Source organism: Entelurus aequoreus, linkage group LG24 (genome assembly GCF_033978785.1).
Source record: "Entelurus aequoreus isolate RoL-2023_Sb linkage group LG24, RoL_Eaeq_v1.1, whole genome shotgun sequence".
Taxonomy (NCBI): Eukaryota; Metazoa; Chordata; class Actinopteri; order Syngnathiformes; family Syngnathidae; genus Entelurus; species Entelurus aequoreus.
This window is the reverse complement of record NC_084754.1, coordinates 41,564,041-41,584,375: the sequence shown is the minus strand read 5'-3', so window position 1 is coordinate 41,584,375 and position 20,335 is coordinate 41,564,041. Positions and strand designations below refer to the sequence as shown.

The 20,335-nt window shown below is 40.2% G+C and overlaps 1 protein-coding gene across 1 annotated transcript in view; it reads left to right on the top strand.

Moving 5' to 3' along the window:
• The window catches only part of LOC133641805 (voltage-dependent calcium channel subunit alpha-2/delta-1-like), a 421,610-nt gene that overhangs the window by 208,796 nt on the left and 192,479 nt on the right, over positions 1-20,335 (top strand). Inside the window, exons 10-11 of the mRNA XM_062035835.1 lie at positions 2,186-2,236; positions 15,038-15,137. Of these exons, the coding sequence (XP_061891819.1) occupies positions 2,186-2,236; positions 15,038-15,137 (151 nt within the window). The remainder of the gene's footprint in view (positions 1-2,185; positions 2,237-15,037; positions 15,138-20,335) is intronic.

Below are 20,335 nucleotides of genomic sequence, written 5' to 3'. Positions count from 1 at the left end.
GCGGTCTTATTTACGTGCCTCCACTTTGACGGCGTCTTCTCCCCGTCATCTTTGTTGTAGCGGTTATAGCTTGCAAAGACGGGAGTGGAAGAAGTGTCAAAAGATGGAGCTAAGTGTTTTAATGACATTCAGACTTTACTTCGATCAATAACGGAGCAGCATCTCCTCTTCCGTGGCTCACTAGTGCAACAACCGTCCGACCGGAACTCTCTAATAACTAAAGTTCCTTGGGTGAATAATGAAAACTCACAGGACCGGTATGTTTTAACGCTTCCAAAGTGAGATATAAACTGCAAAAACTGAAATCTAAGTAAGATTAAATATCTCAAATAAGGGTGATATTTGCTTATTTTCTGTCTGATAAAATAATTCTTCTCACTAAGCAGATTTTATGTTAGAGTGTTTTACTTGTTTTAAGTGTTTTGGTCCTAAATGATCTCAGTAAGATATTACAGCTTGTTGCTGAGATTTGATGACCTATATTGAGTAAAACATGCTTGAAACTAGAATATCAACTGATGCAAAGCTGTGTCATCAACACTCACAAGTATAAAACTACTTTTTTAAAGTAATAATTTTGGTTGGGGGTGTGGTTGGGGGCGTGGTTATTTACAGCTAGAATTCACCAACTCGAGTATTTCATATATATTCCATATATATATATATATTATATATATATATATATATATATATTATATATATATATATATATATATATATATATATATATATATATATATATATATATATATATATATATATATATATATATATATATATATATATATTTCATACATATATATATATATATATGTATGAAATACTTGACTTTAGGTGAATTCTAGCTATATATATATATATATATATATATATATATATATATATATATATATATATATATATATATATATATATATATATATATATATATTTTATTTACATAGAAAAAAAACAAAAAAACTTGAATTTCAGTGTTCCGTTGGCTATCCATTAGATGGCAGTATTGTCCTGTTTAACTTCTCCGTTCATTGGGCAGGCAAGCTGTTTATATTGTGGGAAAGCGGACGTGAGAACAGGCTGTCCCCACTCAGTCTCAGGTCCGCATTGAGCTGGAGGGGGCGTGGCCTCCAGCTCCGGCTGAATACCGGGAGTTTGTCGGGAGAAAATGTCTGCCGGGAGGTTGTCGGGAGAGGCGCTGAATACCGGGATTCTCCCACTAAAAACGGGAGGGTTGGCAAGTATGCACAGACTACAATGGCGGACTTGCGCAAATTTTCAGGACTTATGCAGATCCCAAATACATATCGGCAGGTACCAGAAGCTAAGAAAAGTTGGTTTTGCATAATATTGTGAAACAAAACGCCAGATAATATGTCTGCTAATGGATGCCATTTTGCAGTCCTTATACACACACCATAGTAATACTGGTATCTCTGACTATGGTAGTCGTAATGCGCCGAGAACCCATCAAGTGGTGCGGCTTCAAAGTCATACTAAAACGTTTTGACAGATTTTGAGCGACGTGTGTAATGTCCTATATTTTTCAATGGAACATTTAAAGTTTTGGTGTTGTTCATATTGCAGTCTACACATATCTCTTATGTGTGACTGCCATCTACTGGTCACACTTATCATTTCACCATTCACCAACAAAATTGCTTCGAGGTCGGTAAGCACAACCACAATTATTCCGTACATTAGTTAAAGTTAAAGTATCAATGATTGTCACACACACACTAGGTGTAGTGAAATGACCCTCTGCAATTGACCCATCACCCTTGATCACCCCCTGGGAGGTGAGGGGAGCAGCGGTGGCAGCGCCCGGGAATAATTTTTGGTGATTTAAACCCCCAATTCCAAGCCTTGATGCTGAGTGCCAAGCAGGGAGGTAATGGGTCCCATTTTTATATCTTTGGTATGACTCGGCCGGGGTTTGAACTCACGACCTACCCATCTCGGGGCGGACACTCTAACCACTACGCCACTGTCGATTTTTGAGAAAATGAAAGGATTTTAAGTGCGCCTTATAGTCCGAAAAATACGGAATATTGCCAAAACGATATTTAGTTTTCATTTGTAATTATTTTTCTCCTTTGTAAGTATAAACTTTGAAAGGAACATTATTAAAGTAATATTTACTCTAGCAAGTGACATTCATTCATTGTGTGTGTGTGTGTGTGTGCAGGTACATCCAAGGCGCAGCTTCTCCCAAAGACATGCTGATCCTGGTGGACGCGTGAGTTAACCTCATCTTTTCATCCATCCCTCTACTTCTGATTTCCCCTGATTATAACATATTTCATATCTTGAAATATGGAGGTCTGCGCCTGAGTCCCATCACTCTTATGTGACAGGACGAGAATGAAGCACGCTTACTTGGAGCGGTATAGCTCGGTTGGTAGAGTGGCCGTGCCAGCAACTTGGGGGTTCCAGGTTCGATCCCCGCTTCCGCCATCCTAGTCACAGCCGTTGTGTCCTTGGGCAAAACACTTTACCCACCTGCTCCCAATGCCACCCATGCTGGCTTAAATGTAACTTAGATATTGGGTTTCACTATGTAAAGCGCTTTGAGCCACTAGAGAAAAGCGCTATATAAATATAATTGCAATGTGAACGTCAATGTAGACTGCATTATGATGGCAGCCACACATAATAGATATGTGTAGACTGCAATATGATGGCAGTCACACATAAGATATATATGTAGACTGCACTATGATGGCAGTCACACATAAGAGATATGTGTAGACTGCATTATGATGGCAGCCACACATAATAGATATGTGTACACTGCAATATGATGGCAGTCACACATAAGAGATATGTGTAGACTGCACTATGATGGCAGTCACATATAAGAGATATGTGTAGACTGCACTATGATGGCAGTCACACATAAGAGATATGTGTAGACTGCAATATGATGGCAGTCACACATAAGAGATACGTGTAGACTGCACTATGATGGCAGTCACACATAAGAGATACGTGTAGACTGCATTATGATGGCAGTCACACATAAGAGATATGTGTAGACTGCACTATGATGGCAGTCACACATAAGAGATATGTGTAGACTGCAATATGATGGCAGCCACACATAATAGATATGTGTAGACTGCATTATGATGGCAGTCACACATAAGAGATATGTGTAGACTGCACTATGATGGCAGTCACACATAAGAGATATGTGTAGACTGCAATATGATGGCAGTCACATATAAGAGATACGTGTAGACTGCACTATGATGGCAGTCACACATAAGAGATATGTGTAGACTGCAATATGATGGCAGTCACACATAAGAGATATGTGTAAACTGCACTATGATGGCAGTCACACATAAGAGATATGTGTAGACTGCAATATGATGGCAGTCACACATAAGAGATATGTGTAAACTGCACTATGATGGCAGTCACACATAAGAGATATGTGTAGACTGCACTATGATGGCAGTCACACATAAGAGATACTTGTAGACTGCATTATGATGGCAGTCACACATAAGAGATATGTGTAGACTGCACTATGATGGCAGTCACACATAAGAGATATGTGTAGACTGCACTACGATGGCAGTCACACATAAGAGATATGTGTAGACTGCAATATGATGGCAGCCACACATAATAGATATGTGTAGACTGCAATATGATGGCAGTCACATATAAGAGATACGTGTAGACTGCACTATGATGGCAGTCACACATAAGAGATATGTGTAGACTGCAATATGATGGCAGTCACACATAACAGATATGTGTAAACTGCACTATGATGGCAGTCACACATAAGAGATATGTGTAGACTGCAATATGATGGCAGTCACACATAAGAGATATGTGTAAACTGCACTATGATGGCAGTCACACATAAGAGATACGTGTAGACTGCACTATGATGGCAGTCACACATAAGAGATATGTGTAAACTGCACTATGATGGCAGTCACACATAAGAGATATGTGTAGACTGCACTATGATGGCAGTCACACATAAGAGATATGTGTAGACTGCATTATGATGGCAGTCACACATAAGAGATATGTGTAGACTGCACTATGATGGCAGTCACACATAAGAGATATGTGTAGACTGCAATATGATGGCAGTCACATATAAGAGATACGTGTAGACTGCACTATGATGGCAGTCACACATAAGAGATATGTGTAGACTGCAATATGATGGCAGTCACACATAAGAGATATGTGTAAACTGCACTATGATGGCAGTCACACATAAGAGATATGTGTAGACTGCAATATGATGGCAGTCACACATAAGAGATATGTGTAAACTGCACTATGATGGCAGTCACACATAAGAGATATGTGTAGACTGCACTATGATGGCAGTCACACATAAGAGATACTTGTAGACTGCATTATGATGGCAGTCACACATAAGAGATATGTGTAGACTGCACTATGATGGCAGTCACACATAAGAGATATGTGTAGACTGCACTACGATGGCAGTCACACATAAGAGATATGTGTAGACTGCAATATGATGGCAGCCACACATAATAGATATGTGTAGACTGCAATATGATGGCAGTCACATATAAGAGATACGTGTAGACTGCACTATGATGGCAGTCACACATAAGAGATATGTGTAGACTGCAATATGATGGCAGTCACACATAACAGATATGTGTAAACTGCACTATGATGGCAGTCACACATAAGAGATATGTGTAGACTGCAATATGATGGCAGTCACACATAAGAGATATGTGTAAACTGCACTATGATGGCAGTCACACATAAGAGATACGTGTAGACTGCACTATGATGGCAGTCACACATAAGAGATATGTGTAAACTGCACTATGATGGCAGTCACACATAAGAGATATGTGTAGACTGCACTATGATGGCAGTCACACATAAGAGATATGTGTAGACTGCATTATGATGGCAGTCACACATAAGAGATATGTGTAGACTGCACTATGATGGCAGTCACACATAAGAGATATGTGTAGACTGCAATATGATGGCAGTCACATATAAGAGATACGTGTAGACTGCACTATGATGGCAGTCACACATAAGAGATATGTGTAGACTGCAATATGATGGCAGTCACACATAAGAGATATGTGTAAACTGCACTATGATGGCAGTCACACATAAGAGATATGTGTAGACTGCAATATGATGGCAGTCACACATAAGAGATATGTGTAAACTGCACTATGATGGCAGTCACACATAAGAGATATGTGTAGACTGCACTATGATGGCAGTCACACATAAGAGATACTTGTAGACTGCATTATGATGGCAGTCACACATAAGAGATATGTGTAGACTGCACTATGATGGCAGTCACACATAAGAGATATGTGTAGACTGCACTACGATGGCAGTCACACATAAGAGATATGTGTAGACTGCAATATGATGGCAGCCACACATAATAGATATGTGTAGACTGCAATATGATGGCAGTCACATATAAGAGATACGTGTAGACTGCACTATGATGGCAGTCACACATAAGAGATATGTGTAGACTGCAATATGATGGCAGTCACACATAACAGATATGTGTAAACTGCACTATGATGGCAGTCACACATAAGAGATATGTGTAGACTGCAATATGATGGCAGTCACACATAAGAGATATGTGTAAACTGCACTATGATGGCAGTCACACATAAGAGATACGTGTAGACTGCACTATGATGGCAGTCACACATAAGAGATATGTGTAAACTGCACTATGATGGCAGTCACACATAAGAGATATGTGTAGACTGCACTATGATGGCAGTCACACATAAGAGATATGTGTAGACTGCATTATGATGGCAGTCACACATAAGAGATATGTGTAGACTGCACTATGATGGCAGTCACACATAAGAGATATGTGTAGACTGCAATATGATGGCAGTCACATATAAGAGATACGTGTAGACTGCACTATGATGGCAGTCACACATAAGAGATATGTGTAGACTGCAATATGATGGCAGTCACACATAAGAGATATGTGTAAACTGCACTATGATGGCAGTCACACATAAGAGATATGTGTAGACTGCAATATGATGGCAGTCACACATAAGAGATATGTGTAAACTGCACTATGATGGCAGTCACACATAAGAGATATGTGTAGACTGCACTATGATGGCAGTCACACATAAGAGATACTTGTAGACTGCATTATGATGGCAGTCACACATAAGAGATATGTGTAGACTGCACTATGATGGCAGTCACACATAAGAGATATGTGTAGACTGCACTACGATGGCAGTCACACATAAGAGATATGTGTAGACTGCAATATGATGGCAGCCACACATAATAGATATGTGTAGACTGCAATATGATGGCAGTCACATATAAGAGATACGTGTAGACTGCACTATGATGGCAGTCACACATAAGAGATATGTGTAGACTGCAATATGATGGCAGTCACACATAACAGATATGTGTAAACTGCACTATGATGGCAGTCACACATAAGAGATATGTGTAGACTGCAATATGATGGCAGTCACACATAAGAGATATGTGTAAACTGCACTATGATGGCAGTCACACATAAGAGATACGTGTAGACTGCACTATGATGGCAGTCACACATAAGAGATATGTGTAAACTGCACTATGATGGCAGTCACACATAAGAGATATGTGTAGACTGCACTATGATGGCAGTCACACATAAGAGATATGTGTAGACTGCATTATGATGGCAGTCACACATAAGAGATATGTGTAGACTGCACTATGATGGCAGTCACACATAAGAGATATGTGTAGACTGCAATATGATGGCAGTCACATATAAGAGATACGTGTAGACTGCACTATGATGGCAGTCACACATAAGAGATATGTGTAGACTGCACTATGATGGCAGTCACACATAAGAGATATGTGTAAACTGCACTATGATGGCAGTCACACATAAGAGATATGTGTAGACTGCAATATGATGGCAGTCACACATAAGAGATATGTGTAAACTGCACTATGATGGCAGTCACACATAAGAGATATGTGTAGACTGCACTATGATGGCAGTCACACATAAGAGATACTTGTAGACTGCATTATGATGGCAGTCACACATAAGAGATATGTGTAGACTGCACTATGATGGCAGTCACACATAAGAGATATGTGTAGACTGCACTACGATGGCAGTCACACATAAGAGATATGTGTAGACTGCAATATGATGGCAGCCACACATAATAGATATGTGTAGACTGCAATATGATGGCAGTCACATATAAGAGATACGTGTAGACTGCACTATGATGGCAGTCACACATAAGAGATATGTGTAGACTGCACTATGATGGCAGTCACACATAAGAGATACGTGTAGACTGCATTATGATGGCAGCCACACATAAGAGATATGTGTAGACTGCAATATGATGGAAATCACATATAAGAGATACGTGTAGACTGCATTATGATGGCAGTCACACATAAGAGATACGTGTAGACTGCACTATGATGGCAGTCACACATAAGAGATATGTGTAGACTGCACTATGATGGCAGTCACACATAAGAGATATGTGTAGACTGCACTACGATGGCAGTCACACATAAGAGATATGTGTAGACTGCAATATGATGGCAGCCACACATAATAGATATGTGTAGACTGCAATATGATGGCAGTCACATATAAGAGATACGTGTAGACTGCATTATGATGGCAGTCACACATAAGAGATACGTGTAGACTGCACTATGATGGCAGTCACACATAAGAGACATGTGTAGACTGCACTATGATGGCAGTCACACATAAGAGATACGTGTAGACTGCACTATGATGGCAGTCACACATAAGAGATATGTGTAGACTGCACTACGATGGCAGCCACACATAATAGATATGTGTAGACTGCAATATGATGGCAGTCACATATAAGAGATACGTGTAGACTGCACTATGATGGCAGTCACACATAAGAGATACGTGTAGACTGCATTATGATGGCAGTCACACATAAGAGATATGTGTAGACTGCATTATGATGGCAGCCACACATAATAGATATGTGTAGACTGCAATATGATGGCAGTCACATATAAGAGATACGTGTAGACTGCATTATGATGGCAGTCACACATAAGAGATATGTGTAGACTGCACTATGATGGCAGTCACACATAAGAGATATGTGTAGACTGCACTACGATGGCAGTCACACATAAGAGATATGTGTAGACTGCAATATGATGGCAGCCACACATAATAGATATGTGTAGACTGCAATATGATGGCAGTCACATATAAGAGATACGTGTAGACTGCACTATGATGGCAGTCACACATAAGAGATACGTGTAGACTGCATTATGATGGCAGCCACACATAAGAGATATGTGTAAACTGCACTATGATGGCAGTCACACATAAGAGATATGTGTAGACTGCAATATGATGGCAGTCACACATAAGAGATATGTGTAAACTGCACTATGATGGCAGTCACACATAAGAGATATGTGTAGACTGCACTATGATGGCAGTCACACATAAGAGATACGTGTAGACTGCATTATGATGGCAGCCACACATAAGAGATATGTGTAAACTGCACTATGATGGCAGTCACACATAAGAGATATGTGTAGACTGCAATATGATGGCAGTCACACATAAGAGATATGTGTAGACTGCACTATGATGGCAATCACACATAAGAGATATGTGTAGACTGCATTATGATGGCAGCCACACATAATAGATATGTGTAGACTGCAATATGATGGCAGTCACACATAAGAGATACGTTGAGTCTGCAATATGATGGCAGTCACACATAAGAGATATGTGTAGACTGCACTATGATGGCAATCACACATAAGAGATATGTGTAGACTGCACTATGATGGCAGCCACACATAATAGATATGTGTAGACTGCAATATGATGGCAGTCACATATAAGAGATACGTGTAGACTGCACTATGATGGCAATCACACATAAGAGATATGTGTAGACTGCATTATGATGGCAGCCACACATAATATATATGTGTAGACTGCAATATGATGGCAGTCACATATATGAGATACGTGTAGACTGCAATATGATGGCAGTCACACATAAGAGATATGTGTAGACTGCATTATGATGGCAGTCACACATAAGAGATACGTGTAGACTGCATTATGATGGCAGTCACACATAAGAGATATGTGTAAATTGCACTATGATGGCAGTCACACATAAGAGATATGTGTAGACTGCAATATGATGGCAGTCACACATAAGAGATATGTGTAAATTGCACTATGATGGCAGTCACACATAATAGATATGTGTAAACTGCACTATGATGGCAGTCACACATAAGAGATATGTGTAGACTGCAATATGATGCCAGTCACACATAAGAGATATGTGTAAACTGCACTATGATGGCAGTCACACATAAGAGATATGTGTAGACTGCAATATGATGGCAGTCACACATAAGAGATACGTGTAGACTGCATTATGATGGCAGTCACACATAATGGATATGTGTAGACTGCACTATGATGGCAGTCACACATAAGATATATGTGTAGACTGCAATATGATGGCAGCCACACATAATAGATATGTGTAGACTGCAATATGATGGCAGTCACATATAAGAGATACGTGTAGACTGCACTATGATGGCAGTCACACATAAGAGATATGTGTAGACTGCAATATGATGGCAGCCACACATAATATATATGTCTAGACTGCAATATGATGGCAGTCACACATAAGAGATATGTGTAGACTGCACTATGATGGCAGTCACACATAAGAGATATGTGTAGACTGCACTATGATGGCAGTCACACATAAGAGATACGTGTAGACTGCATTATGATGGCAGTCACACATAAGAGATATGTGTAGACTGCACTATGATGGCAGTCACACATAAGAGATACGTGTAGACTGCATTATGATGGCAGCCACACATAAGAGATATGTGTAAACTGCACTATGAGGGCAGTCACACATAAAAGATATGTGTAGACTGCAATATGATGGCAGTCACACATAAGAGATACGTTGAGTCTGCAATATGATGGCAGTCACACATAAGAGATATGTGTAGACTGCACTATGATGGCAATCACACATAAGAGATATGTGTAGACTGCATTATGATGGCAGCCACACATAATAGATATGTGTAGACTGCAATATGATGGCAGTCACATATAAGAGATACGTGTAGACTGCACTATGATGGCAATCACACATAAGAGATATGTGTAGACTGCATTATGATGGCAGCCACACATAATATAAATGTGTAGACTGCAATATGATGGCAGTCACATATAAGAGATACGTGTAGACTGCAATATGATGGCAGTCACACATAAGAGATATGTTTAGACTGCATTATGATGGCAGTCACACATAAGAGATACGTGTAGACTGCATTATGATGGCAGTCACACATAAGAGATATGTGTAGACTGCAATATGATGGCAGTCACACATAAGATATATGTGTAAACTGCACTATGATGGCAGTCACACATAATAGATATGTGTAAACTGCACTATGAATGCAGTCACACATAAGAGATATGTGTAGACTGCAATATGATGGCAGTCACACATAAGAGATATGTGTAAACTGCACTATGATGGCAGTCACACATAAGAGATATGTGTAGACTGCAATATGATGGCAGTCACACATAAGAGATATGTGTAGACTGCACTATGATGGCAGTCACACATAAGAGATACGTGTAGACTGCATTATGATGGCAGTCACACATAAGAGATATGTGTAGACTGCACTATGATGGCAGTCACACATAAGAGATATGTGTAGACTGCAATATGATGGCAGTCACATATAAGAGATACGTGTAGACTGCACTATGATGGCAGTCACACATAAGAGATATGTGTAGACTGCACTATGATGGCAGTCACACATAAGAGATATGTGTAGACTGCACTATGATGGCAGTCACACATAAGAGATACGTGTAGACTGCATTATGATGGCAGTCACACATAAGAGATACTGACACGACTTGGTCTCTGGCGTGGTTTGCTCTCCCCAGATGCAAACGAACTGAAGCAAATATGGCGTGGAGGTAAAAACATGATTTTATTCTAAACTATCAAAACTCAAAAAAGGTACAAACAAAAGGTGCTCACAGCGGAGGTAAAAAATTTGACTAGGAAAACAAAAGGCGCGCACAATGGCGGAGAACTATGAACATTAAACAAAAACTTACGTGACAAGGAACTGTGAACATGGCATGAATGTGTGATGTCGCCAGGACGAACAACAAAAACAGAAAAGCCTATATAGTGACATGATAAGTGAAAACAGGTGCGTGACTAACTGTGAACAGGTGCGTGACATGACTGTGAAAACGTGAGACAGGTGTGTGTGAGTCCAAACGTGGAACAGGTGAAACTAATGGTTGCTATGGTGACAAACAAAACCAGGAAGTGAAACAAGGAACTAAGGAAGTGTCCAAAAAACAAAACAGCACATGGCCAAACAAAAACATGAACACAGACATGACAGATACGTGTAGACTGCACTATGATGGCAGTCACACATAAGAGACATGTGTAGACTGCACTATGATGGCAGTCACACATAAGAGACATGTGTAGACTGCACTATGATGGCAGTCACACATAAGACATATGTGTAGACTGCACTATGATGGCAGTCACACATAAGAGATACGTGTAGACTGCATTATGATGGCAGTCACACATAAGAGATATGTGTAGACTGCACTATGATGGCAGTCACACATAAGATATATGTGTAGACTGCACTACGATGGCAGTCACACATAAGAGATATGTGTAGACTGCAATATGATGGCAGCCACACATAATAGATATGTGTAGACTGCAATATGATGGCAGTCACATATAAGAGATATGTGTAGACTGCACTATGATGGCAGTCACACATAAGAGATATGTGTAGACTGCAATATGATGGCAGCCACACATAATAGATATGTGTAGACTGCAATATGATGGCAGTCACATATAAGAGATATGTGTAGACTGCACTATGATGGCAGTCACACATAAGAGATATGTGTAGACTGCACTATGATGGCAGTCACACATAAGAGATACGTGTAGACTGCATTATGATGGCAGCCACACATAAGAGATCTGTGTAGACTGCACTATGATGGCAGTCACACATAAGAGATATGTGTAGACTGCAATATGATGGCAGTCACACATAAGAGATATGTGTAGACTGCACTATGATGGCAGTCACACATAAGAGATACATGTAGACTGCATTATGATGGCAGCCACACATAAGAGATATGTGTAAACTGCACTATGATGGCAGTCACACATAAGAGATATGTGTAGACTGCAATATGATGGCAGTCACACATAAGAGATATGTGTAGACTGCATTATGATGGCAGTCACACATAAGAGATATGTGTAAACTGCACTATGATGGCAGTCACACATAAGAGATATGTGTAGACTGCACTATGATGGCAGTCACACATAAGAGATACGTGTAGACTGCATTATGATGGCAGTCACACATAAGAGATATGTGTAGACTGCACTATGATGGCAGTCACACATAAGAGATATGTGTAGACTGCACTATGATGGCAGTCACACATAAGAGATATGTGTAGACTGCACTATGATGGCAGTCACACATAAGAGATACGTGTAGACTGCAATATGACGCCAGTAAACAACACCAAAACTTTAAATGTTCCATTGAAAATAAAGAACATTACACACGACACTCAAAAATCTGTCAAAATGTTTTAGTACGACTTTGAAGCCACACCGCTTGATGGATTGTCGGCCCATTACGACTACCATAGTCAGAGATACAAGTATTACTATGGTGTGTGTATAAGGACCGAACAATAGGGACCCCCTATAATCCGGTGCGTCCTATGGTCCGGAAAATACGGTGGTCCCTACTTGGCCGAAATTCAACCCATAGAGCGGGCGGGATTTGTAACGTAACCCCTGCAACAATGGAGAGACCACTCAAAGTTCTGTAACTCATGGGACAAACGCTCACGGTCTACTGGACAGTTGGTTGTGACGTCTGCGGAGGCGTTTTTCTTGATGGCGGCCATCCTTTTCAACCAACTTGCTCACGTGTTACACACTTGTGTGTGTCGTCGCTCCCCACAATGTTTTCCTGCGAAACACTCTAAAGCAGTCCTTCTCAATATATTGTTATTTATTGTGTTTATTTTTCATGACCAGAGGTTCAAATCGGTCAAAAAAATGTTTATAGTTGAAATAATAATACTTAAAATGTTGTTGTGGCTTGTGCAGCCCTTTGAGACACTTGTGATTAAGGGCTATATACAAACCCCGTTTCCATATGAGTTGGGAAATTGTGTTAGATGTAAATATAAACAGAATACAATGATTTGCAAATACTTTTTAACCCATATTCAATTGAATGCACTACAAAGACAAGATATTTGATGTTCAAACTCATAAACTTTATTTTATTTTTTTGCAAATAATAATTAACTTAGAATTTCATGGCTGCAAAACGTGCCAAAGTAGTTGGGAAAGGGCATGTTCACCACTGTGTTACATGGCCTTTCCTTTTAACAACACTCAGTAAACGTTTGGGAACTGAGGAGACACATTTTTGAAGCTTCTCAGGTGGAATTCTTTCCCATTCTTGCTTGATGTACAGCTTAAGTTGTTCAACAGTCCGGGGGTCTCCGTTGTGGTATTTTAGGCTTCATAATGCACCACACATTTTCAATGGGAGACAGGTCTGGACTACAGGCAGGCCAGTCTAGTACCCGCACTCTTTTACTATGAAGCCACATTGATGTAACACGTGGCTTGGCATTGTCTTGCTGAAATAAGCAGGGGCGTCCATGGTAACGTTGCTTAGATGGCAACATATGTTGCTCCAAAACCTGTATGTACCTTTCAGCATTGATGGCGCCTTCACAGATGTGTAAGTTACCCATGTCTTGGGCACTAATACACCCCCATACCATCACACATGCTGGCTTTTTAACTTTGCGCCTATAACAATCCGGATGGTTCTTTTCCTCTTTGGTCCGGAGGACACGACGTCCACAGTTTCCAAAAACAGTTTGAAATGTGGACTCGTCAGACCACAGAACACTTTTCCACTTTGTATCAGTCCATCTTAGATGAGCTCAGGCCCAGCGAAGTCGACGGCGTTTCTGGGTGTTGTTGATAAATGGTTTTCGCCTTGCATAGGAGAGTTTTAACTTACACTTACAGACGTAGCGACCAACTGTAGTTACTGACAGTGGGTTTCTGAAGTGTTCCTGAGCCCATGTGGTGATATCCTTTACACACTGGTGTCGCTTGTTGATGCAGTACAGCCTGAGGGATCGAAGGTCACGGGCTTAGCTGCTTACGTGCAGTGATTTCTCCAGATTCTCTGAACCCTTTGATGATATTACGGAGCGTAGATGGTGAAATCCCTAAATTCCTTGCAATAGCTGGTTGAGAAAGGTCTTTCTTAAACTGTTCAACAATTTGCTCACGCATTTGTTGACAAAGTGGTGACCCTCGCCCCATCCTTGTTTGTGAATGACTGAGCATTTCATGGAATCTACTTTCATGCCCAATCATGGCACCCACCTGTTCCCAATTTGCCTGTTCACCTGTGGGATGTTCCAAATAAGTGTTTGATGAGCATTCCTCAACTTTATCAGTATTTATTGCCACCTTTCCCAACTTCTTTGTCACGTGTTGCTGGCATCAAATTCTAAAGTTAATGATTATTTGCAAAAAAAAAAAATGTTTATCAGTTTGAACATCAAATATGTTGTCTTTGTAGCATATTCAACTGAATATGGGTTGAAAATGATTTGAAAATCATTGTATTCCGTTTATATTTACATCTAACACAATTTCCCAACTCCTACGGAAATGGGGTTTGTAAATACATTTTGATTGATTGATTGATAATTCACTTCACTACTTCTTCTCCTTCCTTGCAGGAGCGGGAGCGTGTCTGGCTTGACGCTCAAACTGATCAGGACCTCCGTCAGCGAGATGCTGGAAACGCTGTCCGACGACGACTACGTCAATGTTGTTTACGTAAGTGTTCGTAATTCAAGTCTAGTCACTTTTTGTACAATATGTTATCTCTAGGCAGTTAAAGCAGGGAGAAGGTCTGCAGCAGGGGAGTCAAACTTGTTTTAGTGCGGGCCGGACTGACAAAATCATGGAATAATCATTAAAAAACTAGATGAGGCAACTCCTGAAATAATTGTGTGTGAATGCTCCAATGCTGAAGTTGAACTGAAACGCTGACAGAATGTAGTATGAATGTGAGAATAGTTTGAATGTTGGAATGTTGAAGAGTTGGAAATTCCAGGAAAACCGGAATTTGGTTTGGAACTTGGGAAAGTGTAAGTTTGAATGTCCAGGATGAGTGGAATGTGTTGATGTTGGAATGGTTTGAATAGGTTGAAAAATGTGGGAATTGTGCAACATGTTAAAAATGTCCCATTCATTTCAATGGGAACTTCCTGGAAATTTGGGAATTTTGGTAAAAGCGTTTTTTTTTTTTTTTTTTTTTTTAATGATTTTGAGCACGGATGTCCTGAATGAGCTGAATTGGTTGATGTTGGAATTGTTTAAATCGCTCGAGAAATGTTGAAGTAGTAACCGTTTTTTAATTCAGAAATGGTATTATGGAATTCCTGGAATTTCGGGAAAACCGGCAATGTTACTAGTTCCTAAACAAACTTTTTTTTTTTTGTCCTGACTAAGAAAAATGTTTTGACGGTGGAACCGTTGAAATGGGATGAAACATGGAAATAGGGTTAAAAAAAAAAAAAATTCCTGGAAATGTATTGAACGTGGAAAAATGGAGCAACTTCAAAATGCATTTCTTTGTCTTACTTTGGCCCAAAATACAACAACATTCTGAAAATGTCCAAACTCCAAATGATCCTCTTGGCCAAAAACTTCAAGTTAGTTGAAAACTCAGAGTTTCAAAAACACCATGAAGGACACAACAAACTCAGACTTTGTCTCAGCGTATTTCCAAATCCATTACCCTTTAAGCACTTCCTGTTCAGCATTCTCATGTTGGCTGTTCACCATTAGAGACGAGTTAGGAAAAGCAACCGAGCGTTTCCTCAAACCGCCGCATTGGTGACATCCACAACTGCCACAACACATTCATGTATCATCATTCAAATATGACGTTTATAATCCAAACAATTGTCGAAATGACACCATAAAAGCCAAATTAAAAGTAAAATAACTACAAACCTAACCAATGTGAACAGTGTCATACTTGCCAACCCTCCCGATTTTTCCGGGAGACTCCCGATTTTCAGGGCAACCGTTCTCTCGAATTTCTGCCGATTTTCACCCAAACAACAATATTAAGGGCGTGCCGAGATGGCACTGCCTTTAGCGCCCTCTACAACCTGTACAAACAGCATGCCAGCCCAGCCATATGTTGTATTTGGCTTCTGTACACACACGTAAGTGACTGCAAGACATACTTGGTCAACAGCCTTGCAGGTCACACTGAGGGTGACCGTATAAACAACTTTAACACTGTTACAAATATGCACCACACTGTGAACCCACACCAAACAAGAATGACAAACACATTCCGGGAGAACATCCGCACCGTAACACAACATAAACACAACAGAACAAATACCCAGAATCCCATGCAGCCCTAACTCTTCCGGGACACAATATACACCCCCGCTACCACCAAACCCCGCCCCCCCCCAACCCCTCCGTGCGTCGGTTGAGGTGGTGTATTGTAGTGTCCCGGAAGAGTTAGGGCTGCAAGGTGTTCTGGGTAAAATCGGGACAAATTCAGGAGAATGGTTGCCCTGGGAGATTGTCGGGAGGGGCACTGAAATTCGGGAGTCTCCCGGAAAAATCGGGAGGGTTGGCAAGTATGTTGCTAGGGCGGGAAAGCCAATCAAAGAAAGTGAATTTATTAAAAAGTGCATGTTAGATTTTTTTCAGGAAATCTTTTCTTGCGACCCAGCCTCACCCAGTTTCTGCATCCAGTGGCCCCCAGGTAAATTGAGTTTGAGACCCCTGGTTTAGCTGATTGGTCCATGACGATGACTTCTGTTTTGTTTGATCAGCTGTTTTACTGCTGCGTTACAGTCGCCGTTTGGAAACAATTAAGGCATGTAAATAAACATTTACCAAAAATATCTGTACAAATATCTCATTTCACAATGTACACTACCGTTCAAAAGTTTGGGGTCACCCAAACAATTTTGTGTTTGAGCCTTCATTTCTAAGAACAAAAATAGACTGTCGAGTTTCAGATGAAAGTTCTCTTTTTCTGGCCATTTTGAGCGTTGAATTGACCCCACAAATGTGATGCTCCAGAAACTCAATCTGCTCAAAGGAAGGTCAGTTTTGTAGCTTCTGTAACGAGCTAAACGGTTTTCAGATGTGTGAACATGATTGCACAAGGGTTTTCTAATCATCAACTAGCCTTCTGAGCCAATGAGCAAACACATTGTACCATTAGAACACTGGAGTGATAGTTGCTGGAAATGGGCCTCTATACACCTATGTAGATATTGCACCAAAAACCAGACATTTGCAGCTAGAATAGTCATGTACCACATTAGCAATGTATAGAGTGTATTTCTTTAAAGTTAAGACTAGTTTAAAGTTATCTTCATTGAAAAGTACAGTGCTTTTCCTTCAAAAATAAGGACATTTCAATGTGACCCCAAACTTTTGAACGGTAGTGTATATATCTGCAGCTTTTAGATAATATATGGTAAAAATATGTACCGTATTTTTCGGAGTATAAGTCGCACCGGAGTATAAGTCACACCGGCCGAAAATGCATAATAAAGAAGGAAATAAACATATATAAGTCGCACTGGAGTATAAGTCGCATTTTTTGGGGAAATGTATTTGATAAAAGCCAACACCAAGAATAGACATTTGAAAGGCAATTTAAAATAAATAAAGAATAGTGAACAACAGGCTAAATAAGTGTACGTTATATGAGGCATAAATAACCAACTGAGAACGTGCCTGGTATGTTAACGTAACATATTATGGTAAGAGTCATTCAAATAAATATAACATATAGAACATGCTATACGTTTACCAAACAATCTGTCACTCCTAATCGCTAAATCCCATGAAATCTTATACGTCTAATCCAGGGGTCGGCAACCCGCGGCTCTAGAGCCGCATGCGGCTCTTTAGCGCCGCCCTAGTGGCTCTCTGGAGCTTTTTAAAAAATGTATGAAAAATGGAAAAAGTTTTTGTTTTAATATGGTTTTCGTAGGAGGACAAACATGACACAAACCTCCCTAATTGTTATAAATCACACTGTTTATATTAAACATGCTTCACTGATTTGAGTATTTGCCGAGCGCCGTTTTGTCCTACTAATTTTGGCGGTCCTTGAACTCACCGTATAGTTTGTTTACAAGTATAACTTTCTCCGACTTTCTAGGACGTGTTTTATGCCACTTCTTTTTCTGTCTCATTTTGTCCACCAAACTTTTAACGTTGTGCGTGAATGCACGAAGGTGAGTTTTGTTGATGTTATTGACTTGTGTGGAGTGCTAATCAGACATATTTGGTCACTGCATGACTGCAAGCTAATCGATGCTAACATGCTATTTAGGCTAGCTATATGTATATATTGCATCATTATGCCTCATTTGTAGCTATATTTCAGCTCATTTAGTTTCCTTTAAGTCATCTTAATTCAATTCATAACTCATGACACAATATGGCTTTTAATTTTTTGCGGCTCCAGACAGATTTGTTTTTGTATTTTTGCTCCAATATGGCTCTTTCAACATTTTGGGTTGCCGACCCCTGTTCTAGTCTCTTACGTGAATGAGCTAAATAATAGTATTTGATATTTTTCGCTAATGTGTTAATAATTTCACACATAAGTCGCTCCTGTGTATAAGTCGCACCCCCGGCCAAACTATGAAAAAAAACTGCGACTTATAGTCCGTAAAATACGGTATTTCTTCTCAAATTTAGTGGGTGCGGCTTATATACCGGTGCGCTGTATAGTCCGGAAAATGCTTACAAACTTGCAAAACTAGGACTTTGGCGAGGGAGACGAGGGAAAAGGTTTGTGCGCTTGGGACTGAAATGCACACACGAAGACGTGCGCCACAATTTGTGTGACACGCACAAGCGGTCCAGAAAGATGGATGACTTGTAATGAAGTATGGATTTCTCCTGGCCACCTTGAAGCAGGCCTTTAATAAAAGGTCTGCTGCTCTATTTGGTCAACTGCAATGGATCTTTGCATTTTATATATACAGTCGTGGTCAAAAGTTTACATACACTTGTAAAGAACATCATGTCATGGCTGTCTTGAGTTTCTAATAATTTCTACAACTCTTATTTTTTTGTGATAGAGTGATTGGAGCACATACTTGTTGGTCACAAAAAACATTAACGAAGTTTGCTTCTTTTATGAATTTATTATGTGTCTACTGAAAATGTGAGCAAATGTGCTGGGTCAAAAGTATACATACAGCAATGTTAATATTTGCTTACATGTCCCTTGGCAAGTTTCACTGCAATAAGGCGCTTTTGGTAGCCATCCACAAGCTTCTGCTTGGATTTTTGACCACAAAATTGCTGCAGTTCATCTAAATGTGTTGCTTTTCTGACATGGACTTGCTTCTTCAGCATTGTCCAAAGTCAGGACTTTGGGAAGGCCATTCTAAAACCTTCATTCTAGCCTGATTTAGCCATTCCTTTACCACTTTTGACCTGTGTTTGGGGTCATTGTCCTGTTGGAACACCCAACTGCGCACAAGACCCAACCTCCGGGCTGATGATTTTAGCTTGTCCTGAAGAATTTGGAGGTAATCCTCCTTTTTCATCGTCCCATTTACTCTCTGTAAAGCACCAGTTCCATTGGCAGCAAAAACAGGCCCAGAGCATAATACTAATACCACCATGCTGGGCGGTAGGCCTGGTGTTCCTGGGATTAAAGGCCTCACCTTTTCTCCTCCAAGTTTCACTGCAATAAGGCGCTTTTGGTGGTCATCCACAAGCTTCTGGCTGAATTTTTGACCACTCCTCTTGACAAAATTGGTGCAGTTCAGCTAAATGTGTTGCTTTTCTGACATGGACTTGCTTCTTCAGCATTGTCCAAAGTCAGGACATTGGGAAGGCCATTCTAAAACCTTCATTCTAGCCTGATTTAGCCATTCCTTTACCACTTTTGACCTGTGTTTGGGGTCATTGTCCTGTTGGAACACCCAACTGCGCCCAAGACCCAACCTCCGGGC